Here is a 27,298-nt window from a genome sequence, read left to right on the forward strand (position 1 = left end):
TGATAATGGCAAGTAGAACTCAACAACAGCCCATGATAACGTGACCACTCGGGGTACAGTTTCACAGCCAAAAAAGCTATGCCGCTTTCCTGGGAACCAATCTCCAACCTAACATAAGCCAACAGATTTACCTAAATATAAAAACCATAAAGTTTCCTTGTTTCAGAGGCATTAATATACTCATGGCTATAAAAGAATATGGTTATTCTAATACAATGGGGGGTGACCTTAGCAGGGTCCCCGAGCACATAACTGCAGCCACATAAATAATAGCCTGCCACTACTTGTGGTCCATTAATAAACACAAATATGCAGACAATTTACATAATCTATGCAGGATCATTTATGATCATATGTTTTGTGGAACACATGTACAACAATCTAAATAAATGCTATTCATGATGAAACCTACATGCTATAAAAAGGTTTCCACTATCTACATATAATTCTAAAAAAAAAAAAATAAACTATCCCCCTTCACCTAGATTTTTCAAAGAGCTAAATAATGGTGTGACGCTACCTGGAATACATAGGAGACCGAAATATAGAAGATACTTTTCAACATTGCTGCAAACACAGATGTCGTGTTTATGAAATTCCACAACATATTGTGTAATGTGCAGCCAATCAGAGCCTGTCATTTTCCATTATTTACAGTTGAAAACTAACGTGACTGGTTGTTAGATAATGCAACACAGATTTGTGTACATTGTCCATAATACAGCATAAATCCAAATCACCCACAGCTGGGTTACCAAGAGTACAGTATAAATTAGTATGTCCAATTTCATTTGTAATACAAAAAAATAAAAAAAAATAGTAAGTATCTGACATCCTCTTGTCACATAATGCTAAAACAAAAACAAAAAAATCTAAACATTTGCTGGCTGAATTTACAGTATTGTTAGATAACACTGATTACATTTAATCAAACGCAGTAAGAAAATTACAAGTAGCAAACAGATCAGAACAGACCTAGACAACACGTGGATCTCCTGCTGTTGTAGAACTACAAGTACTAGGATGTCTTATTAACCAGAGATAGACATCAGCTGGAGAGATTTCCAACTCTATGCAAGAATCAGTATAAACAGGAAAAGTGTTACAGAATTCTCATTCGTAGTATTTACCTGGAAAATGTGCTAAGTGGGGATGTGCTGCTAAGGCTGTGGGTGTACCAAGAGTTCCCAAACCACCAAATTCGGAGTGTCCTGAGCTGGCTGCGTGCAGGCCAAAGAGCGGGTGGCTCAACATTGGAAAGGCACTGGACAGATTGAACGGCTGATCTCCAGAAGCTCTGAACAAGTGTCCTAGAGGAAGACAGATGCAAAGATTTCAATACATATACTGTACAGTGTATAATGTCTGAAAAACATCACATATCTTTAGAGAATGTCAAACAGTGCACTAACAGGCCAAGTGCTCAGCTCCCATGATACACAGGTCAAACCAATATAGAACTGCCAGCTCTTCTACATGGGCATGTGAGGGGTGTAGGTGGAAGGAATGATTTTATTCCACTGTTTTCATATGAGAAGCCGCCTTTGGAATTAGCATGTCCGCCGGAGGCATGCCTAGTGCCATGAAGCGCTGGCCTACCCCCAACCAAATACCACTAACCGCACCCCTAGAAAGCTGAATGTAGCTTCCACTGGTACAATCAGCATTAGAGATGCAACACTCGGGGTAACAGATCTCCTAACTGTCCCCAAACCTGGACAAAGTCCTGATGGGACCGTCCCCTAAAACAGAGGTTCCCAAACTCGGTCCTCAAGGCACCCTTACGGTATAGCCCTAAGGAAAACCATGCTTGGGCACAGGCGACCCTCAGGTGTCTATTTACTAAGCCTTGGAGGGGGATAAAGTGAACAGAGATAAAGTACCAGCCAATCAGCTACGACCGCACGGCCGCCTCGATGTTTGTCAAGTGCGCATGTGCACGAGGGAGCCGGCTCCTTCGTGCGCATGCGTGAGACCCGCTACGACCGACAGCGCCGGTCGTAGCGGGTCTCTTTCCAAAGGTGGCGAGCTGTCAATGTTGATTGACAGCTCGCCCCGTTTGGAAGGCGGGCCGGGGGGGTGGCAGCCCAAACGGAGGCGTTCCCATGGGGGGAGGCCCCACTGACATCACTAGTGATGTAAGTGGAGAGCTTCCGGCTCTGACAGAGCCAGAAGCTCTCCGGGGCTTACGACAAGTGAGACCCTACTCTAGGGTCTCGTCGTAAGCCCCGATGGTCGCGATGGTCTAAGACCATCGCGACCATCACCCTAGCAGTCGTTAGAGCTGTGGGTGTAAACCCACAGCCTAACGACCGAAACAGAGGCGGGCGGTCAGGATGCAAGCGGCCGCCCAATTTCTGAGCGACTGCTTGCATCCTCCGACCGCCTCTGAATGAGGCCCACAGTTTGGGAACCTCTACCCTAAAATCTGGACTTTCCTGCCTAAATTGGGACAGTAAACCTAACCCTGACCCTAAAATTGGCTAAAATCTGCAGTTGACATTGTGTACGTCGACATTCTGATTGTCGACCTCCCGTCCATGCCAATATTCTGAATGCCGACATTCAGACCACGGGCCTGATTCAGCAGTGCTGAACGCAGATTTCCAATGTTTCGGAATGTGCGCAGATGCCAGACCCGTTCTGTGCATGTGCAGAACGGGTCTGCGAGTACGCTTGCAAACTGGTAGCAGACTGGCAGTGATTGACAGTCTGCTGCCGTTTGGGGGTGGGGAGGGGGTGGCGACAGCCTCCGTTACCCGAAATGGAGGCATGTCACAGCTGTTGGGGGGGGGGGGGGGAGGGAAGAGGCTAGGATCTCCGTCGGGTGACGGAGATTTCCTGGCCTCTTCCTCTAAACTGCGGCGGCCGCTGCGGGACCCTATGGGTCACCGCAGTCAGCCGATAGTACGCAGATCAACCGATGCTGCGTGGAACAATGCAACTTGGTTAAGTAATGCCCAGGGGGCGTGATGCCTCCTGTGCATTACCATATCTGCAAAGGATTGCAATTGCAAAGCTGCCTGATTGTAGCTTTGTAATTGTGATCCTTACAGAATCAGGCCCCATGTGTACATTTTGGTGTCTACATTCCAGGGACGTGTAGTCAGGGTAGGCAGAACCTCCCCTGTCATACTCCTGTGATTTGATATAAAAATTAGAAAAATACAAAGAAGATATTTATAACATAAACATCTTCTTTGTTTATTGTAATAATTTTTATAGTTAACACTCACCAGCTTTGTGGAGCTCCCTGGGACGGCAGGGAGATGAGAAACGAGGCAGCAACAGCTCAGCCTCGCTTCTGTATAGTCAGACACTGCTTGCAGAGCTGGTGGAGGGGCCACACCACGGGCAGTGTGCTGCACAGAAAGAGCTAATAGAGGCATGCCTCTGAGTATGGGGGGCATGCCTTGAGTACTGATGGAGCTCAGTCAGCAGCAGCAGCAAGAGAAGACACAGTGATGCAGGTAGGAGAATCAATGGACACTGAAGCTTAGTGTAGTGAGGGGAGAGTTATGCTGGCCATACACAGGACAATTTTTAAAACAATTTTGGCATTTTCTACAGGTTGGTCAGACCAATCGTTTGCAAATAGTTGTATTTTGAGTCTTCTGCAACCCCGATGCGCATCCCCACCGTCGTCAAGTTGGATCGCAGATCAGATGGGTTTGCAGAGAGATCTCAACTGATCATGTACGATGTGATACACTTCTATGCATCTTATCCTATGATCTTAATGATCAATCGTACACCATTTGACCACATCTTATGAAGAATTTCAAGGGAAATCGTACAACTGATCTTACCAATTTTGAATCTCACCGTGTATGGGGGCCTTTATAGTGAGTAGGGGGTGAGACAGGCTCTCAGCACTCAGACTCATCTCCATGTGTGCCTTTCCAGCCACTGACCTCACCGCATGTCACTGCTACATTCTGACCATGTACCATACATGTGACCCACATCAAATTATTTGTTTATATGTACAATGTTGCTAGGTATCCAATGAGGGATCCACTGATAAAAAAAATTATCGAATAATACAGGCCTGGCTAACACGTGGCTCTTCAGCTTTTGTGAAACTACAAGTCCCAGCATCCTTTACCAGCTGATCGATGGGAGGGAATGCTGGGACATATAGTTTCACAACAGCTGGAGGGCCACAGGTTAAATAGATCTGTCATCTTCATTCAATTTCATTGCAGTTTTTATAGCATGTCTAGACAGAGGACTTTGCATAGGCTGAATCCTTACAAAACAACACTAATTATACCATGGACCCTTAATGCTCCTGTCCATCTGCCCACATTGCAGAGTATTACAGATAATGCTAGTTATACAGTTATAGTGACAAAGAAAAGACCTACTTAAGTTTCATAGCAATTAGCTTTCATTTTATCTGTATTCCTGCAATGCTCTCTCTAGCTAGAATTTATAGTTTGCAAAGTGTATAAAATGTCCGCAGGAAATGTTACAATAAGACTCTCAGAGCACAAAACAGCTTCTGCCGAGATGTTACACCAGAGAACCTGCTACAGCAGCTGCTAAATATTGTGCAGATCTCAGAAGTAGATTTACTAAACGTAATCCAGGAAAACAGACAAAATGAATGACCTGTAGTTTGCCCTAACATCGTTCTATGAAAATCACCATGAATACTGGTGGGGCTGGCATCTTTCTAGACTATAAATAAAATAGAATTCTGCCTTGTAACACGAATACTTGTCAAGTTCAACAAATAATAGTAAATTACAGCAAAACATCTATAGGTTGCTATTGACAGCCATATTAATGAAACGGGTATGAAATACCGCCGGCCACGATTTCCGTCAGCGGCAGCCCGACAAAAGCAGAGTTAGAAGCAGCGGAAGCCCGACAGCGCTGGAAACCCAATCGTGGACTGGCGAGTATATACTAACCTAACCCCCCTAACCCTAACCCTCCTTAGGCGTGCCTAACCCTAACTTCCCCTCCAAGTGTCTAACCCTAATCCCCCCTCTAAGTGCCTAACCACCCCCTTCCCCGCTGCCTAAACCTAAGTCCCCCGGGGGGTGCCTAACCCTAAGTCCCCCCCGGGGGTGCCTAACCCTAACCCTCCCTCCCCCTGGCCTAACCCTATCCCTCCCGGGGGGGGGTGCCGAACCCTAAGTCCCCCCCGGGAGCCCTAAACCTAACCCTCCCCCCCCCGCGCGGCTGTCCGCTCGCGGCGCCCAGCATCACTACGATCGGGATCCCGGGCGTCTACATCTAGACGCCCGGCATTTCACCCTTGCCGGGAAATGACAGTCGGGGAGCTGGCTGCCGGTATTTAGGCAGTCGGCTTCCCGATTGCTTCCCATATTGTAGTTCACAAGCTTTTCAATATATATATATATTTATATTACAAACATCTGCATTAGACTCACATTAAAACAGTGATATCTTAACTTATTCAAATGTGGATTAGACTTAAAGCATTGCACAAAGTTTGTGATTTGTGTTTCCGATCCTTGTCTTTCTGAAAGGCAAAATTAGTCAACATGTATACTTAGGGCCGTATTAAATTAGCAGTGATAATTTCGCAGCCATCGGCGGAATGTACTTTTCACCGACCGCGTATTTTGGAGGCAAAAACTTTTCGTGCACGGCATATTCAATTCCAGAGGATGCGAAAACGTGACCCGGCAAAATGCAAACAGGCGAAAAGTGCTGTCAGATTTGGGGAAATCAGCCTGACGCCCCCCAAAAGATGTACTAAAACTGGGGATCAATCTAGATGCCCCCGAATAGCCCTGCTGAAGGTATTTGGGGTACTAAAGTTCTCTCAATAGCTGCTAATTAGCGTCTTTGCACAAATGGTGAAGAATAGAAGTTAGCAGTTTTTTTTTTTGCGAAAATAACTAGTCCTAGCAAATTTGGGGTACATGGAAATGGGTGCAAGTATGGTTAAAATCGCAAAAGTGAAGTTTTAAAAAACGCACCTTCAGCAAGCACATGCAAACAAAAAAACACCTCCCCCACACCTGCAGACCCCCCAAAAGCTTATTTCGCTAGTTTTTAAGTTTGTACCCCGACTTTGATTTTTTTTTCGATCCCTTTTTCAAAGTAATTTCTTGAGGTGTTTTTTTTAGTATTGTTTTGACGCAGTTATGCTTTGGGGGGCTGTCCCAAGGGTGCTGAGTGGTTTCCCGACGTTTGCACCTCAAAACCGCAATTATGCACTTTTTTCACCACCTAATCTTTTTCGCCTATAACACTGCATTGCGTTTTTCGCATCCGCGAAAAGTATTTGGAATTGAATACGGCGATGCTTTTCCACCTGGCGAAATGACGTCACCGGCAAAACTTTTTTGCCGAAAACGGCTTATCGCGTCTAATTGAATACAGCCCTTAATTGAATGATATGCAGCTTGTAGATACAGAAACAGGCAGAGGCGGCAACAGTTTGCAGTTAGGCATTATGTTCCAATGCAACGACTTAAACATTGCAGTGGAAGTAAAACCCATGGACCCCTTATACAATCAGGTAATAGGGGTATGCTATCAATTTTAGAAACATTTTTGAAATGGCTTAATCATGTAAAAAAATATATATTTTTTATAAAGGTGCTTTAAGGCAATCTCCGGAGTTGCTGAATACAGCGATATTTCATGTTGGTTCTGTGATTTAAAACCAGCATCCTTAAATGGTGGCAGAGGGCGTGTGTAAGCAAGTTAAAAACAGTTGCATGGTATACCGGTATTTTCTCCGGATAGGGGTCACCTAGAACAATATGGATAGTACACATCATACATACACTGCATCAGTGGGTTTGTGGTTAGTAGCGATTTCATAGATTGCAATGACCTAAATATTGGTTTAGCTCACAAATAGGCCTATTCATAATAGGGAGAAAACTGGTGAAAGCAGATAGGAGACCCATCTCGGATGAAAACACATATTTACCAAGACCCTGGTCAGTGATGGCTTTTAGCTTGGGCTCTATGGTGCATGGGAAAGCCTATTTATCAAGGTAAACTGTGCTACAAGTACCACAGGCATGCCTCCATTTTTGTGTTTTGGTAGTGGACATTACACTGAACATGTGTGAGCCGCAAAATCCAAATCATGCATGCACAACAGCTTCCAAGACTGGATGAGGATGCTGTAAGAATACTCTAACCGCTGCCTGTGATATTTTATTGGTAAATCAAAACTAAAAAAAAGAATTTCTATCACTGCGATAAGCAGCAATGGAAAATATCACCCACCCTTAGATAAAAGGCCTGTAAATGGCTGTCTCTACCGTCTCGAAATAACAATCCCAGTTTAAACTCTATTAAACAGTGGGTTCATTAGGTAGACAGATTTCGTCCATATCCCGGTCCTACAAATAAATGTATTTCCACATTGTGTTGCACTTTGCAGCCATACGATGCTCTATCACAATTTGTCAAAATAAGTGGCTGGTTTTCTTAGATCTTTATGTGTACAGAATTTAAATGGCATCATTAGTCATACACGTATACTTAATTAACTGATATGCAGTCACTTGAAGGAGCTAGAGGACAGGAAAACATCAATTTTCACAGGATACAAATACCATGTTATTTTAAAGGTGACTAAGTCTGCTAAAAAAAATAAAAAATAACACTACTACATGAAAACTGCAGGACCATTAAATGCTACACAAGAAAAGAATTTGAGGTCACTTTGGCTGCATTGCATTAAAGATTCTCTTCTTTGTATAATCATAAATTATTTGTTGGAGTAAAGATGAATATGCGGGAGTGAGCCAAGACATGTAGCAGAAAAGACATATCAGGTTTATCGCTGAATCCAGCTGAGGAAATCAGCTTTAGATCGTAAAGCAATCGCTCATTACCAGTCCAAAATGTCAATGTCTTTACAAAATAGGTCTGTGCGCAAAATGACTTCTACTATTAACTGACAGAATGCATGAAGCTGCAACCTACTGTATAGGTGAGGTGATCTTATTTATCTACACTGCTTCAAGGTGGCAGCCATCTGCTATAGGAACCGATGACGTCACCGTGGCACAAAACACTTTCCCTAAAGCATTAGTTATGTAATGTGCTCAAGCAAAGGAACAAATAATCAAATCTGGAATATCTCAGGTCCCTGGCTCAGAAACCCTAGATCTTAGGACTGTTCAAGGATCTCTGGGTTTAAAGGTTTTACTGTACGCAATCTTCCAGTGTAAAACCAGGGACTGGGTCTTGGTAGATTTAAAAATATGGGATTGGGGTGGAGGGCATTTATATTTTAAATAAAGGGGCATGTGATTGGATAGCCGCAACTTCTGTCCAGTCAAATGCCAGCTGTCACCCAATCACACGCATCATACACAGAAAATTGTCACAAAGCCTTTACGGTAGTATGGGAATAATAATTAAAAAATCCCCACTCCCTCTCACCCCATAATGGTGATTGTTACACACAAATGAGGCGATTCAATTGTTGCTCCGTTCGGATGCCTAAAGCTGCGGGTGGGGTGGGGGGGAACTGGGGGGGGACAGTTCTTCTCGCAGCCTCCTGAAGTGTCCAAATCCCGTTTTCTGGGGGCGCACTAATGGTGGTTTGGGCACCCTAACCACTTCTTTAGACTCTGTGCGTGGCTAAACCTGGTGATTGTGGCCGTGATAAATACTAATTCCCGAACTGGGCAAGACCCCCATTGCCCAAAAAACGTCCAGGATTCTTTGTGGCATAGAGTTAGCTAGGCGCTAAAAACATTCCTCAGAGCGTATTCAGTCAAATGGTCAACAGTTACCATGTCGACACCGCAGTGTCAACACTAGAAAGTAAACATGGGGCTGGGCCACAATCACCCATGATTACAGCTATGTCCGAAGCATACTGAGGATGCTCCTGGGAGCTTTAAGGGCAGCGGTGTGACCGTCTGAAGCGTCATCAGGATGCTCCAGGTGGCACTGCTGCATAGAATCTGGCTGCAGGGTCCTATTCTAGGCACCTTGCTAGCCAGATGAGGCTAGCAGAAAAAAGCTCAGGGGGCCAGACCAAATGATTCCGGGGGTGTTATACGGCCCCTGGGCCTGAGGTTCCCCATCCCTGCTATAGGGGAAGGGTTAGGGATAGATAGAAAATACTCATCCTAACCCCCATGACGGTCACATGACCACCGGGACCTGGAAGCCACTGAAAGGACACTGGGTCACCAGGGACATTAGGTTGACAGTCTATCATGTTGACATATCATCCCGTGTAGACATGGTGAATGTCGACATGTTCACTGTAGACTTGCTGCATGCCAATATTTCCACCATGCCAGCATTCTCATGTTGACATTATAACTGTCACCCTAACTTACCGCACATCCCCAGAGAATCTGCTCTATGGTGACACGATGGCATCATGCAGTTGCTGCATATTTGTCAGCTGTACATTGTGCCACCCCATCCCAAAGGAGGCCATTACCTACCTGTCAGCTTGAACCAGTCTGACCATTCTACTGGAACCTCGCTCATTAATAAGACGTTTTATTCCACAGAACTTCTGTTCGCATTTCTGTATACTGTAGAGACTTCTGTGCGTGATAATTCCAGGAGATGTGCAGTTTCTGATGTACTCAGCCCACCCCATCAGTCACCAACAATCATTCCACACCCAAAGTCATTTTGATCACAATTGTTACCCATTTTGGTGTTTGGTCAATAACTGGACCTCTTGACCACGTCTGTATGCCGTTATGCATTGAGTTGCTGCTACGTGATTGACTGCTTATATATTTGCAATATCAAGAAAGTTTATGGGTGTACCTGATAAAGTGCCTGCTGTGTATATTTAATTAACCACCATTTTCAATTTACTAATGGCTTTAAATGGATCACAGGTATGCCCTTATGCTTCTCATTTTGTTCTGGACAAATACTCATTGTGAATAAATATTGCTATTTTTTTTTCACCGCTAAAGAACCCTTAATATGAAAGAACACTTAATATTGTCTCTGTTAACTGTAAGTGCTAAGAGACTGAATTCTTTTCAGATGAGTACATTTTAGCTGAAAGCCCCATGTTACATTCAGATTTGGAATTATCCTAAGACGTAACAATTTTACAAATGCCTTTAGCTTCCTAGAGGCGGCGAATGCCCTAAGTAGGGCATATACACAGCATAAAACATATATTCTTGTCTCCTATATGGAACGCCTGTTTCCTCAGTGACATTAAGAGAATTTATGGTGTGTTTCCTGTACAGTCAAAAGGTATTTTAATGGCCATTTCCACTAAAGGCTTCTGCTGACATCAGAAACCACTATGCATATGTCAGTAAAAAGTCAGGATTTTGCATAGGCTGCTAAACCGGTTTCCGTGAATAGAAAATGAAAAAGAAAATGAATAAATAAATAAAAGGACCAGGCAAAAATGCTTAAAAAGTTCCACTACATGAAGCATTAGACAGTACTCGGTATTGTGCAAACGCGCTTGCCACACTAAAACAGGCAAGAGGGTTCAAGATGCATTTTTGTTTTACTAAACAAGTGTTACGTACTTTGCTGTTAAATGCTAGAGTAATTTAATGAAGCACAGAATGCTCTGAGGGGGTAAAATCTGTTTTAACTGTAATATCTGAAGCAAAATTGCCAAGAAACATAATTAGGATCAGGAAACCCTATATAAAGGCTCCTCTGTGACAAGCGACCCTCAGGTAATTTTTTTTTTTTTTGGTGGTCACCAATGAACCACACAGCACATGTTCAGAACATGAATCAGATAATAACTGAAAACTCCCAATTACAATCAGGGTACTCAATGACCAGGACAGTTACACCACTCCAATAACCAGTATATAGAATAGCCCCAATAATTATGTTACCACTCATCCCTGCCCCAACCAAAAAAAATAAAAAAAAATAAAAGGCAACACGACGACATACATTAATTACGGTAAAACTATGCACAGAGGAACACCATTTAACAAAACAAATGAGGGGACACGTTACTACAGCAAAGTATGCAAAACTGGGAGAAATATAATTTCATGTTTGCATGAAAGCAAAAATATATAAAATTAATAAAATATATACAAGCACAAATCAAATCATGCTACACCTCCCCACTCCGGTAAGCCAGGGCCGCAACTAGGGGGGGGCTAGAGGTGCACGTGCACCGGGAGGGGATTGCGGGGGGGTGAAAAAGCAGAATCTGCCATCTGAAAATGGCCGCCGCCGAAAAGGAGACTAATGCTAGAGGTCCTTACTGGACCTCTAGTGTCTGTCTCTTTCTTGGCGGCGGCCATTTTTGGATGGCCGTTTTCAGCAGATTCCATGCGGACTAGCCGTCCGCATGGACTCTGCTGAAAACGGCCATCAAAAAATGTCCGCTGCCAAGGAAGAGACAGATGCTAGAGGTCCTACTGGACCTCTAGTGTCTGTTAGCAGAGCGCAATGCACACAGCGTTCCCGGAAGTGCCGGGAACGCTGGTGCTGCAGGGAGAGGATGCTGAGAGCTGCATCTTCTCCCTTCAAACCCCCCTGGCAACGAGCATAAACCCCCCTGGCTCAGCATAAACCCCCATGGCAACGAGCATGGAACCCCATGGCAACGAGCATGGAACCCCATGGCAACGAGCATGGAACCCCATGGCAATGAGAATAAATCCCCTGACAACAAGCATGAAACCCCATGGCAACGAGCAGGTAATTTTAAAGTAATTAGAAGCCTTACTGTGGGGCATAAAATGGTGTCGGGCAAATATGTAAGTGGCACTTTGGTAATAGGCATTACAGTGTGTGGCATAATGTGTAATGGGCATTATGGTGTATGGAATAATGTCACTATACCAGGGACGTCTGACTAATGCACTGCCTTATGGAGGAGCAAGGACAAAATCCAGGTATGGGAAGGGAGAGGGGCGCAAAATTGCTGCCTTTCACCGGGTGACAGATATCCTAGTTTCGGCCCTGGGTAAGCTAACACACTTCCTAGCACCCATGATCGGTGAACTCCTCGGTCATCCGGTCATCTGATGGATGTGCTCCTGCTCTGTCACCCCGGTCATCTGATCAGCACTGTAAAGTGAGATGCCGGCCTGGACTTCACAGCATTTCAGTTCACTTTACAGATCAGCTGACCAGTGTTACATAGGACAGCGATTAAATGAACGGGTCACCGAGACGCTCCCCGGACCACCGATCACCGGTCCCTGGGTGCAGGTAAGTGTTTTTTTTTTTTTTTAACTCTAACTTTCTTTTGACAGTGATCAGACTGTGGTCTATCAGACACATAAATAAGCTTATCACAGAAGCAAACTCCAGACTCTGCTCTCCCTGTCAGCAGGCAGGGAAGGCTGAGCTAGAGTAGGTGAAAAGGGGGAGAGCCTGCTTAACGCCATCTCCAGATATATCTTACATTATTGCAGGACACCCCTCCTGGTATTTTATTTACAATTTACTTTAATAAATTTGAACAGATCACATTTCCCATTACATTACAAGTATGGGAAATGCTATATGCTTGCTAAACAAGTGCAAGATTGAAGGCTTAGAGGAGTTTTTTTTAACGGAAACTACTCCAATCGCCCATTAGTACATTCATGTGATACTAAAATAATGTGCAAAGGGTGTGAAAACACCCATTTTCATACTACTTTAGTGAAAATAATATGGATAAAATATGTGCCTTTATGACACGTCATGTTTCTCGTTACAGACTTTTTCACAAAATATGCAAATCAGCTGCATCACTAATGAGACAATACTACGATGCACAAGTGCCCTGGACACTGACGTGGGTATTGATTGTAACTGCTGTGTGCAAACAGGGGTAAAAAGGCAAAAGACGAAAGTCTGATACAAATGAATTGAGCTATGCTTCATGCCATGCATCGTTGTGCTTAATCTCCGACTTTATACTTTTGTCACAAAAATCATTACCAGCTTTATAAGCTAATCTGCAGAGGTGTCCACCAACATCTGGCCTCCTTGCTTGTTAAAGAGTCCTTCTAGTCACGCCATGGCTTGGTGCGGCCCGATAGCGACGACTGTCTTTTCGAGTAACTTTTGCCCATAAAATGTGTCTTAATAGCAAAATGAATAGTACACACAAGCAGCTTCTGCTGATTAAAATGATATGTGTCATGCCTATATACTGTGTGTGACTGCGGGTGTATCTACATGCAAAATGCTACGTTATAGTATCACAGTCGTTGAAACTGTAACGTAGCATTTCGCATGTACATACAGCTGCATTTTAAAGGGAAAACAAGTCGCATGAAATGATGCTCGGCTCTACCTAGACGCACTGCGCTCACTTGTTGTGTAACGTGACTTGTAGCGCATGGAGGATAGATGTATGTGGACACATCTGTATCTTCAGCTACAATAAAAGCTAGGCAATCATAATGGAGTAATTTAGAAAAACCAGTAGGCCCGTTTCTGATATTGTGAGGTAAAATTAAAATCCATTCCCTAGAACAATTAGGAATTCTATATAAGCAGAAGTAATACACCAAAACGGTTTCCCTTTAAGAGAGATTACAGTATATGAGCAGGAATAATATAGTTTCCCATTGAAAAAAAAAAAAAGGTTAATGACTAATGCATTACACTTATACATGCCAGGCATTCTGTTTCAAAAACATCTTTATTTAAATGTAACTACCTAAATACGCTAAAATCCCTGATGAAACACATTCCTGTGGGCAGAGTTTAGTTCTCAATAGGTATATTAAGCCCATGATTAATGTTCTAGCAGAGAGCTGACATTTTAAATACTGTTTTACTTGTAGTGCTGATGAGATGTATTCCTTCCTGAAATGTCACTGCTAGGCTCATACATTTCTATATTAAACAGGGAGCACTCACAGAGAACTATACATAAGCACATGTAAATAATACACCATTATTGTGAGACATACAATACATATACCAATATGATTATAGCCTGCAAAGTAAAAATGCAGTAAGTGCTTATTATCAACAGCAACATTTTCATAGTTATTTCATTTTTTAAAGCAGCAATCCCACATAGGTTTTTATCTTTAAATAGCGAGTAACTTTTAAGCACTCATGGCATAAACATGTCATCTCAGCTGCTCTTCTACATATCATTTCTTCTTTCCAAAACCTCTCTGGAAAGCAGACAAGTATGGCAGCCAGACACAGTCAGTTTGCAACAGACCAACAGACACAGGATCATGGCTATCAACATGTCATACAGCATGATGGCAAAGGTAGTGATGGGGCTCTAGTGGCGTGTGGGGAGGGGACATCTACAGGGCAGACATAGAACTCTGAGGGGTATAACAAAGCCTCTTCGCTTACTGCTATGATGTGACTGTGGTTGCCATGGTAGTTAATGACACTGTACAAAATTTTATCATTAATAGCAACCTGAAGAAGAAGAGTAAACAATGACATGCTAAAATTCACCGATTATCTTTTCAAGGGATTTTAGCTTATAGACAGACAGACATTTACAAACACATATACACAGTTTATATACATGATTTTCTGTAAAGACTTGCTCACAAAAGAACCTAAGGATGAAGGATGCCAAGAAAACCTACCGCAAGCGGTGATTGAAGCACTCAGAGGGGAGACTCCGGTGGAAATGCCTCCTTTAGATACCACTGCAGCTACTGATGGAGTGGAGGGCGAGGAAGAAGTCACTGAAGATGGGTTTGATGTTGTTATCCTCTCAGTGGACTCCATGTCTGCAAAGAAAAATAAAGAACTAAATGGTGAATTATACTGAATCTACTGATCTACGACCATAACCATAAGGCCTATGTCCTCCTCACCTATTTATATCAGGCTTCACTTGTGGCTAGTGACAATTTCTGAGACTTTGAACAGAGGTGCAAGACATAATCATTAGATCTGATCATGGAAATGCTGGACTTGGCCATGCACAACCAGCACTGCACAGATTAGGTTATTTGGCAGAGAAGCCACACATGTACACACATGTAAAACAGAATACACTGTGTTGCAGGGAAATTTTAGACATTCATATATTTTAAGCTACAATTTTAGACAGTCATATATTTTAAGCTACAATTCATATAAACTATATATATATATATATATATATATATATATATATATAAGAACCACTATAATGCAACAGAAAGTCATTCTAACAGCTCTTATTGGAAATTGAGTATGAATCACCAACAACAAAAACCCCAAACATTTGGCCAGACATTTAATACAGACGTTCATAAAGGAACACCAAACATATGTATAAGTAATTTATTTATTTTTTTATTAACAGTTTCTTTTATAGCGCAGCATAATCCGTTGCACTTTATAATTGTAAACATTAATAGAACAAAACTGGGTAATAACAGACAGATATATAGGTAGGAAGGCCCTGCTTGCAAGCTTACAAGTAATGAAAGGCGATTTGTCCAAGCCGGTCATTTCTGACACAGGATTTAAAGTGGCGATTTGTATTTAAAGGCAAAAAAAGATCCATTAGCATAGATCAGTGATGGGCTGCCTGCGGCCCTCCGAGGCTTCACCTGTAGTCCCCAGCTCCTTCCTGCTCTACTGTCAGATTTGTTCGTTATAGCTTGTAACAATTGTTTAAAATACCTCCAGATATATTATTAAAGATAGGCGTCTCTTTCTTTGATAAAATATATTGCTTTATTACTGCAATTAAGGGTAATGTGTCACCCTTTTGACGGTTAGAGGGGCTCCCGATGCAGCCTGTAAAGTCTAGTAGATTTAGATTATATATTGGATTATCAGCGTATCAGTATGCTTACTGGTCTTTTAAAAAGGTATTTTGAACAGGGAGTGTTAACGCCTATTTATACGATCCCTAAAAGTGAAAGAGTGCATAACAAGTGTTTAAGAGTGTAACTATAATAACTATACATGCAAGCTTTGAAGCAGCTGTTTATGCTATAGAGAACACTAAAACATCCGTCATGCTGCCTGAAAGCCCAACATATGGCAGCAGTGTGGAGAATTAAGAGCCAGGACTTTGGAAGGTGAACCAGGAGTTCATATTCTGCACAATAAAACCACATTAACTTTCTAAAGTCCTGTGAGTGAGCAATATACAGTGGATAATTCCTTTTTTATAATTGAGAAGTAATGGATGCTGTGCTGAACTAGGAGAGGGGTGTTGGATGAGGGGTGCTGTGCTGGGTGATGGGGGCTGTGCTGGGAGAGGGGTGCTGTGTGAGGTGATGGGTGCTGTGCTGTGCTGGGAGAGGGGTGCTGGATAAGGGATGATGGGTGCTGTGCTGGGCGATGGGTGCTGTGCAGGGAGAGGTGATGGTTGCTGGATGAGAGGTGCTGTTCTGGGTGAGGGCTGATGGGTACTGTGCTAGGCGAGGAGTGCTGAGTGAGGGGTGCTGTGCAGTGAGGGGAGAGGAGTTCTGGGTGAGGGGTGATGGGTGCTGTGCTGGGTGAGGGGTGCTAGGCATACTTACCGACCTTATAGACATCTGTTCCAGGGAACAGCCCCAAGATCTGCTGCTAGAGGCCGTTCCGGCCTCATGACTCAAATTAGGCCCCGCCCTTTTCTTCGAAAAATCCACGATTTGCGAACCTGCGAGGAGGTGGCGGGTTTAAATGACGCAGATCGTGCCATTTAGCTCCGTCCCCTCCTCGCAGAACCGTGAATTCCCTATTAAATCTCCCCATCCTGTCCGCTTCACTAGGAAGTGGGCAGGATGCGGGAGGTCTGCCTACACTTCCGGGGGTGCGGGGGTTTACCCGAAAAATTGGGAACCACCCGCAACTTCTGGGAGTGTAGGCAAGTATGGTGCTAGGTGAGGGGAGGGCCTGGCATGCTGTGAGGGGAGGACAGTAGTGTTAATCTACATTAAATTATTTTAAATTCAAATTGGTTGGGTTTGAAAGGAAATACAAATAATTCATTAGAGTGCAATTTTCATATTGAATGCTACATTAAGCTTGGTGGTGGGATTATCTGCTAGGGGTCACCAGCCAAAATCTTGCCTAGGGCACCAAATTGGGTAGGGCTGGCTCTGTTAGTGTGCATAAAGGTCTTATTAGGCACTTGGGTCTCTCTATGCTTAAATGCCAATACCAGCAATAAGACACAGTATGGGTCCCAATTCCATAAATCAGGGTTGCATTAAAAAAAAAAAAAATTGGATTTAAAAAATAAAATAATAATAAAACAAACAGATTTATTTGATTTAAATCAGAATTTTTTGGGGGGATTTAAATAGGATTTTTATTGAAAAATGTTTTAAGTAAAAGTTTTAAATTTTTAAAAAAGTTTATTTAAAAAAATAAAATAATTAAAAAAAATCCTCTTTAAATCAAATAAATCATTTTTTTTTTTATTTTTTTTTAAAAAGCAGATTTTATGCAACCTTGGATGACCAGGCCCCACCCCACAAACCACATCCTTTAAAAAAAAAATAAAAAAAATCAACTGTGATGTGTGAATAGAAGAATTAGTGCTCTCCCCACTCCCCTGCTTGGTTGGTGTGCAGTGATAAATGTTGTAAAGTAATTTTAGATAATTTACAGATCCCAGCAGGGGCGTAACTACCAAAGGTGCAGCTGCTATGGTGCCCACAGCTGAGGGTGGGCTGGCTTTCTTGTCTGTCCTATGAGTTTGTTTGTTTTTAGCGGCAAATGGGGCCCTTACAAATGTTACTACGGGGCCGACAAATTACTATTTACGACCCTGGATTCTCACAATAACTTCTTCACAACTTCTCCCATCAGACAGACCAAACCTCTGCACCTACACAAAGGCTGCCACCTTGCTCCGTAAACCTGTGCACTTTGGTGGTAACATCGGCAACATGCAGAAATTTAACGTCTGCAAAAACTAAAAACATTTTCCTTCCTTAATGACCCATGGATAATATCCATTAGGATATGTGACATTTTTTTCTTTTTGAGTATGCCTAAAGTGCTAAAAACACAGTAAGTGCTGGTGCTAAATAACGATAATACCACAAACCTCCTTATGTGCTGTGAACCCGTAAGGATCAGTCAATGCATGTGGTTTACCAACTGTGTTTGTGGTTAATTGTAAGGGACTGTATTTAAAGGGAAAAAAAGCAACAGAAAACCTCACCTCTAAAACCAAAACCTCAGAGGGAAGGTTCCTAAACTACTTTAAGTTACAAGCTCTGACACTAATGTAAGAGAAGCAATTAATATTCAACATTAGTGCACATGTAGGGCAGGATGTATTATTGTTAATGGAGTGGTGGCTATTATGAAGTAAACCAAGATTGAACTGTTGATGAACTACGTGTCCCATGGTGCACTAGTAGTCACACTCAACCTATAGTTCAATATCAAGTAAACCTATGCTGCGATCACCACACATATAAGCTATATGATAAAGCACAACCCACACCGTTGTTTTAGAGGTAATAAAGGTAAAGGTGGGGGCATGCAAGCAGTCATAATCCTTATGCCCCCTCAGCTTCAGGAACACCCTAACACAAATCACATAAGAAGTAAAAGACTTAGTTGAAAACAGATGGCATTTTTAACAGATAAAACCCACAGTGCACATCAGATCAAATTACTATAAAATGCCTCAATTATGCAATCAGTAAGGATCCCAATATGTTAGAAATGTTTGCTGAACTCAACCATTTTGTTAGGAATCTATGCAGAAAAATTAATTTTGCCTCCAAAAGAATAACCGATAAGGACATATCCCCCATTTTATTAGAAACGACTGATCTAGAGACATTAGCAACACTAGAAGATCTATGGGAAGACAATCATGTTGAACTCATAACAAAAAAAAACAAAACGCACTTTTGACATTAATAAAGTTAATATTAGTTTAGATGATAGAAATAGATTCAAGAGGAAATCTACATTCTATCCCAGAAGTCATAAATCATTAAGTATACTTTAATTTTTACAGAAAAAAAACACTTGGATGATTTTCAAAAACTACGTTCCAAAAAATCCACTTGGTCCTACCTGTCCCATAATGAAGAGAACTTGAAAAAGGGCAACTCCATAGTAATCAGGAGTACAGATAAAAGGAGGGGAGCTGTTTTGCTCACAAGAGATAATTATCAAGCAACTGGATACTTCATTTTATAGTAAAATTTCGGAAGATCCCACTAAGTTGTTCCAATCACAATTTAAAACTACATTACAAAGAGCCCTTCGAGAGGAGATTATATCAAAAGATGAATTTTTTTTTCTTTATATAGATTTTCCTATTTTACCTATCTTTTATCACCTACCTAAAATTTACAAATCACTCACAGCAACTCCAAGGAAACCTATTATTTGAGTGTCCCTCACATCTAATTTGCCACAGTTCATTGATAAATTTTTTTACAAAATTATATTAGATCTTTTAAATTGCATATCGGTGAAAGTATGCACTTGTTGATTATTATTAAGGATTCTTTCATTGGATGTACAATCTTGGTACACACATATACCACATAATTTAGGAGTTGAAGCTACGACTAGTTTTTTTATGTCAGATATGGAGATTTCAAAGGATTTAAGCCAATTCAGTTTGAATGTGATCAATTTCATTTGAACACATAATTATTTCACATTTGATGATTCCTTTTATCTTCAGGTGGTGGGTACGGCCATGGGCACTCGGTTCGCTCCCAGTTTTGCTAAATTATACATGGGCAGTTTTGAACAACAATTCATCTGGCCCTTTCAGAGCAAACCTAGTGTACTATGGCCATTATATTGATGACCTATTTATCATTTGGGAAGGGGATGTGCCCCAAGCACTCAATTTTGTTTCTCATTTGAACAATAATAATTGGAATCTTAAATTTACATTTTGATCACCATATGGTTAATTTCTTGGATCTGACAATCTCCTTGGAGAGCTCAGAAATTTCAACAATCAATTATAAAAAAAGTAGGCACCAACAATATTTTATATTTTTTGAGTGGGTACTATAGACCTTGGCTTAGGGACGTACCATTAAGTCAGTTTAGTAGACTACGTTGGAATTTTTCCACCACTGAATCTTTTAGTAGGCAGGCTGACGCAAATTTTTAAAGATCTCTAGCGGTTGTCCTTTGTCTTCATTAGAAACTGCTTACAACAAGTCATTCAGGACAGACCGGGTGGACCTTCTTATTCCAAAAAAATATTCATCATCTTCAAAATAGTGGTCAGACTAATCATGTATAGTCCGAGATCCAAATGCATTATTTAACTAAATAAATAGTCGAGTCAAATCAAAACATACTTAACAATAATTTCAGTGTTTTACAACAAGACCCCATTTTAAATGAGATATTAAATCCCTAACTAAAAGTGCAAATTAAGAAAAATATCCATTTAGAGTCCATCTTAGCTCCAAGTGTGTTGTGTAAACCTGATACCTGTTGCAAACCAGACACATCAAATTGGTTATCTTCTTCGGTAAAGGGATGTTATAGTGTTTACTCTAAGCCCGGCGCTGGGCAGGGCGCCAGTCCTAGAGAAAGGGTCCCAAAAAGTGTCATGTCCATGAGGAAAGGGGGCATGTCTTTAAGACACGTCCCCTTTTCATCACTCTTGGGGGCGTGCCCGGCACATACGGACATGCGCCCGGCATCTATTCACTGCCGGTGATCGCTACACAGCAGTTTTCCCCACCCGCGGGACACTGCGGCCCACGTGCGGGAACGGCACCCGCAGGCTTTTTCAGCAGAGTGCATTCTGCCTTTTTGAAATCAGGCAGGGCGCAACGCCACCTGTAAAACAGCCTAGCCGGAACGCTAATGTTATCGTGGTGGCAAAACAAAGTGTATGACTTGTAGTTTTATTATAAACAAATCTGCTGAGATTGTTTCATGCACCAGTAAAGAAAAATTCCAGATTAGGTAGTTTATTAATTGCAATACACATTATTGTATATACGTACTGCAATGCCCTTGTGGCCTGCAGCACGTGGGCAGAACTACACGTTCATTGAAAATCAGGTTTCGGAAACACAGGCTAAACATCATTAAGAAATTGAAACTACATAGTGTATCCAAGCATTTTTCCAATTTCAAAAATTAATTGTTTATGATATAGCACAACCCACAACATTGTTTTAGACTGAGGGTATAAAGGTAAAGGTTTTGTCTGGGTGGAGTGGCGGCTTCAGAGGTGGGGCTGCAGCGCAGTCCAATATTCAAATAGGGGAGTCACACCAACTGCCAGTGATATTTGCCAGCAGTTGGGGTGACAGTTGGTGTGGCTCCCCTATTTGAATATTGGATGCACTGCAGCCCCACCTCTGGAGTCGCCACGGCTAAGGACTTAACACTACGTTTTTTTCTCTTGCTTTGAATGACAATGAGCGTCAGAGAGTGGAGAGAAGGGGAGAACAGGAAAGGTGGACGAGAGGAGGACTCAGTCCTCTGGTTTTTTTTTGCCCTTAATGCCAATAACATTGTTTGCAATAAAAACCCCTTAATTTACTTAATCTTGATACTAGCACGTTCCTTTACACCAGAGACATAAAATAAACTAAGGCCCGTATTCAATTTGAGGCGAAAAGTCCGATCCGCAATACTTTTTCGCCGATGATGTAATTTTCGTCTGTTTTGCTTTTACCCCGTATTCAAATTTGAAAAACTTTCCGCCTGCAATGTACTAGGCAAAAAAGTTTTGCCTATGAATAGCAGGCGGAAAAAAGGGCAGAATTGGGGTTTTGGGGTGCAACGTTGCGGGAACCCCCCTGCGGCCTTCAGACAATCCCCAAAAGGTAAACTGCGTCAATTTTTTTTAAAAAAAACCCCATTAAGGACACCCAAAAAAAGGACTTTGAAAAACGGGGCGAAAAAAAAAAGTTGGGGTACAAAATTAAAAAGTAGCGAACTTGACTCTGGGGGGGGGGCCCCAAGTATGGCCCAAGTGGTTTTTGATTGTAGGTGCTTGCGGAAGGTGGATTATTCACGATTTTTTCAACTTCACTTTAGCAACTTTTAAATATGCTGACCCCCATTTTCAAGTACCCCAAATTTGCTGGGAATAGTTATTTTCAGGAAAAGAAACTCCTGAATACTATTCTGCACCACGTATAGAAAAACCCTATTTAGCAGCTATTGAGCCCATTTAAAAACACCAAATACCTTCAGCAAGCCAAATCGGGGGGTACCATAGGGAACCCCCATGTCAGGGCATCTTTTGTGGGGTGTCAGGCTGATTTCCCCAAATCCGACAGGACTTTCCGCCTGTTCAAGTTTCGCCGGGTCCCGTTTTCACGTACTTTCAAATTGAATTCGGGGCAAAGTGGGCTCGTGCAAGATACTTTTCCGCTTACAAAACAGGAGAAGTAGACGAAAAGTCCGGGCCGCGAAAAAGTATCGCGGCTCAGCTCAAATTGAATACGGCTCTACGTATATAAGTTAAGATGGTATGAAGGAAATTAAAATATCTAAGGTGTACCCAGGTGAAATCGGGTACATCAGCTAGTACATAAATATATGTGCAGCCTAAAGTTATGAAGACGATGGGAACACCTATAAATGCTGACAGTTTTTCCAATGTAAGCATTAAACAAAGACTTTAGCATTCTTTGACTCTTCCTGTAACTGAACAACTAATGAATGCAATGTGACATTTTTTTCTCTACTATATTTTCCTGGATTAAAAAGTGGTTTCTTGGAAAACAACCGGATAAATTCAGCATACGTAGCTATGATGGCTAGCACAATTGTCTTCCCAAGGTTTATCATTAGAGACAGACCCTCTGCAGTCTGCACACTGGTCTCCTAGGGAACATAACCCATTTTAGAAGGTATAGTACAGTAGAGAGAGGATGAGCGTGTAACGTCATGCATTACCAAAGATATTCAACACAATCTTCAACTTTGTTCCAGCGCCATTTCAAATTAATATTATTAAAGTCCTAGTGTGCACAGCTGTCAAGGTCGATGGAAACATTATATCGTGGGCCAAACAAAATGTCATTTGTATGCAACAATCTGGAGCATAAAGCTGACAAGGATGGAGTGTTGTGACATCACATTTGTGCAAGAGAGGAACTGGCCTCTGTGTGCCTGTAATTAAGAAGGATTTGTGCCTTTTTAACAGAATATATATATATTTTTTTTGGTGTGACTGGTATCGTGGTAGAGACAGCAATTTTGTGATTGCTTTGCGATTATGTACGCACAGACGATCCACTCGCAAAGTGAGTGACAGGTAGTCAGAATTTAGGGGAGGTACCGGGGGGGGTGGTCAGAAAAATAAGGACATGTCTTACCTTTTGAATGCCGGTTCATGCACATGCATAAATTAGCCATTGAGATTGCATTCGCAGCATGAGAGCTCAGAGTGTGCGAGGAGAGCTGCAGTGTTTGAAGCTGGTCAGACCTACCGCAAGGGCAAGATGGCTGCTCGATTTGCGTCAATGCTACCGATATATACACAGCAGTGGGCGTCGCTTTGCTCAGGTGATCTTTGCAACCATTACAATATTTTCGCAGCTGTGATGTGTACAAAATCGCAGCTGCGATTGCATTAGCATCCATCTCTGAATCAGGCCCTATGTCCACAGCTTTGTACATGACTCCACCCACTTATATGTAAAATTAACCTGCAGTTCCCTGTCTGCTATATGGTGTGACTGCAGACAGAAGAGACATAAAAGACAGAGCAAAAAGTGTGGTTACTATATATAAAATCACACACACTGAAGTGCCAAAAGTTATGGGATAGCAGTTTGTAAAGATAAGTGGTGTCACTGTACTGTGACATCTTGGAAATGCACAGACCTGAATCAGTTGTAATCTGACATCTCGTGAGTCAGTTTGAACACCCGCTAGGCTGCTCATGGTTACATGAATTATCAGAGTTTGAAAGGGGCACGATAGTGGGTTGCCCAACAGATGGGACATTCCATTTCTGAAGCTGTGAGGACATTCAGCATTCCGCGATCTACAGTGTCACATGTGTACTGGGAATAACTCATGGAAGGCATTAACGCCCACCATGGAGAGCGCAGTGGCCAACCAAGGGTGCTTAATGATTGTGACCAGTGGCATCTGGCCAGAATTGTCCATGACACTGGCTCAAATCACATCTACATTCAATGCAGGTGGAACCAGACGCATTTCCAGCAGGTCAGTGCAGCGTTCTTTAGCTTCCATGAAATATGGTAGCAGAAAACCCACCAGAGTGCCCCCGTTAACACTACAACACCGGACGCAGCACCTCACCTGGACTCATGACATCGCTAATTGGACCCTGGAGGACTGGCAACATGTGACATGGCCCAATTACTCACAGTTCCAGTTGTTTTGGGCTGATGGTAGGGTTTGGGTGTAGCGCAGACCCCATGAGGCCCCAGTTGTGAACAAGGCATCGTGCAGGCTGGTTGTGGTACCATAATTTGTGAGGTGTGCTCACGTGGCATTGGTTTGGTGTGCTGGTCCGTCTGAACATGTCATTGACTGGTAATCTCTACATTGCATTGCTTGATGACCTTCTGCAGCCCTTCATGGACATAATATACCCCCACAACAATTTAATATACCAGCAGGATAATTCACCGTGTCATCACCCCCAAGTAGTCCAGAATTGGTTTGAAGAGCATTCTGGAAAGTTCAGATGATTAACGTAGCCACCACTTACGTCAGACATGAACCAAATCAAGCATGTATGGGACGTCGTGGAGAGGTCCATTCACACCCAAGATCCTGCACCTACAATTATCAGGGAGCTGTGGAAAGCTATCCAGATGCCATGGGTCAACAGCTCTTTAGAGGTCTTCCGCTCACTTGTGGAATTGATGCCATGTCGAGGTGCTGCACTTTGCCAGGCTAGAAGGGGCCCTACACAATTCTAGGCATCTACCCCATGACTTTTGGCACACACACACACACACACACACACACACACACACTGATCGGTCAAAATAAATAAAACTGTCTGCCTAATATTGTGTAGGTCCCCCTTGTGCTGCCAAAACAGACATGGACTACACAAGACATCTGAAGGTGTCTTGTGATATCTGGCACCAAGAGTGTTAGCAGCAGATCTTTTAAGTCCTGTAAGTTGAGAGGTGGCACCTCCATGGTTTGGACTTGTATTTCCAGCACATCCCAAAGATGGTTGAACTTATTGAGATTTGTGGTATTTGGAGGCCAAGTCAACACCTTGAGCTCTTTGTCATGTTCCTCAAACCATTACTGAACTATGTTTGCAGTGTAGCAAGGAGTATTATCCCGCTGAAAAAGTATACTGCCATCATAGGTTACATATGTCAAAGTAATACTTGTATGATTGCCAGGACCCAAGGTTTCCCAGCATAACATTGCCAAGAGCATCACAATGCTTCCACTGGTTTGCCTTATTTCCATAGTGCATCCTGATGCCTTCTCTTCCCCAGGTAAACAATGCATATGCACCTGGCCATCAACATGATGTAAGAGAATATGTGATTCATCAGACAGGGTCATCTTCTTCCATTGCTCCATGGTCCAGTACTGACGCTTACTGACCATTGTACAGCTCCTGAGCCCCAGACACAGCATGCTGCAAGTCTGCACTGACACCCTCCTATCAGAGCCAGCATTAACTTTTTCAGCAATTTGTGCTATAGTAGCTTTTCTGTGGAATAGGACCAGATGGGCTGGCCTTTGCTTCCCACGCGCATCAATGAGCTTTGGGCACCCATGATCCTGTCGCCAGTTCACCTAACCAACCATACCGGGAGCACCCTACCCTACAAAACCTGCCATTTCGGAGATGCTCTGACCCAGTCATCTAGCCATCACAATTTGGCCCTAGTCAGAGTTGCTCAGATCCTTACGCTTGCCAATATTTCCTGCTTATAACAGATCAATTTTAAGTACTGACTGACAGTTCACTTGTCACTTAATATTTCCCACCCATTGACAGGTTCCACTGTAACGAGATGATTAATGTTATACACTGCACCTGTCTGTGGTTTTAATATTATGGATGATATATATATCCACTGGACTGGCACTCTGCTATCCTGATGTGTCGATGCTCCAGTGCCCTCCGTAGTCAAGAGATAAATGCAAAAAATCAGCGGCACTTGGGAGACTCGAAAAGGATCATTTAATGTGTATCTAACACATGTCACCGTCACGACTTACTCAGATGGGCAAAGACTGCTCCCCTCACAACCAATTGTCGCGATGGTGATCCGATGCTGTGTAAACTGGTGCATGCATTGGGGGTGTGACTACATCCCGATTGGGACCATTACCCAAAATTATGCCATGGTGACTCAATTTATTCCCCCATAACTCTCAGGTTATCACATAACCTGGGCAGGTTTACAGTGTCACAGTCGCTGACACTGTAACGTAACATTTTGCATGCAGATACAGCCGCAGTCGCACACAGAATATAGGCATGCTGCATATCATTGTAATCAGAAGAAGCTGCTTGTGCGTACGATTTGCATCGCTGTGTGAATAAGACATATTTGACAAAGTCGCACAAAAAGAAGATTGGTGCTACAAAGTCGTACAGCATTCACACATTATGTCTAACGCGACTTTTAGCACACGGAGGTAAGATGTAAGAGGTATATGGACACATCTGTAAAACATTTAAGTGCTACTTAACTGCAATATATTTAACATTAATATAGCTAGCATTTCTAAATTTGATTAATAGACTAACATTTAACAAATATATACATTTGTGTTGCTTTTATACAAAATGTAATAATGGAATGGAATTGAAAATCAGATCCGTATTGTTCATGTTCTTTACTATGTAATGCATCCCTAATGTAAACTATTCTTGGAAATACTGCACCAGCACTGTAACTTATAAGTATATTATACATCATTGAAGGGTTTAAACATTGCTCAGGGAACTCCAGGAATCTACCAATATATAGTATTAACATAGTAGACCCATGTAGAGGACCCCAATCCCCTACACTCCCAGCATCCCAGCCTCATTTTCCCGCAGTCCCTTTTCTTCGTCTCTTGCATTGATAGCCAATAGCAGAGCGACTGTCAATGTGCATGTTGGAGATGAAACAGACCATGGACAATGTAAAACAAATCTGTAAACACTCAAAAGTCTTATGATTACTTTAAGTCATAAACATCCCAATATAATTATATATATATATATATACACACATACACACACATATACATACACACACATATATATATATATATATATATATATATATATATATACACACACATACATACATACATACATACAAATACACACACTCTCAGACGCATACACAATATCGGAGATCGGCACTCCATATATAGTCTATCCACCGGGGTGCACTTATCCAGAGAGCCAGGCCAGGGACCGGGATATCATATACCAAAGAAGGCAAGTAAACTGCAAGCTTACTTTTCTTTATTGAACCCGTGGAGTGCTACCCATTGT

The 27,298-nt window shown here is 42.3% G+C and overlaps 1 protein-coding gene across 21 annotated transcripts in view; it reads right to left on the minus strand.

Moving 5' to 3' along the window:
- BAZ2B (bromodomain adjacent to zinc finger domain 2B) overlaps nt 1–27,298 on the minus strand; it is a 267,863-nt gene that overhangs the window by 91,837 nt on the left and 148,728 nt on the right. For all 21 annotated transcript variants that reach the window (XM_088474781.1, XM_088474783.1, XM_088474790.1 and 18 more), the window contains 2 exons: nt 14,514–14,660; nt 1,131–1,310 (listed from right to left, as the gene is read on the minus strand). In XM_088474781.1, coding sequence (XP_088330907.1) covers nt 1,131–1,310; nt 14,514–14,658 — 325 coding nt within the window. In that variant the 5' untranslated portion in view covers nt 14,659–14,660. The remainder of the gene's footprint in view (nt 1–1,130; nt 1,311–14,513; nt 14,661–27,298) is intronic.

Source organism: Taudactylus pleione, unplaced genomic scaffold (genome assembly GCF_031769625.1).
Source record: "Taudactylus pleione unplaced genomic scaffold, aTauple2 ptg000156l, whole genome shotgun sequence".
NCBI lineage: Eukaryota > Metazoa > Chordata > Amphibia > Anura > Myobatrachidae > Taudactylus > Taudactylus pleione.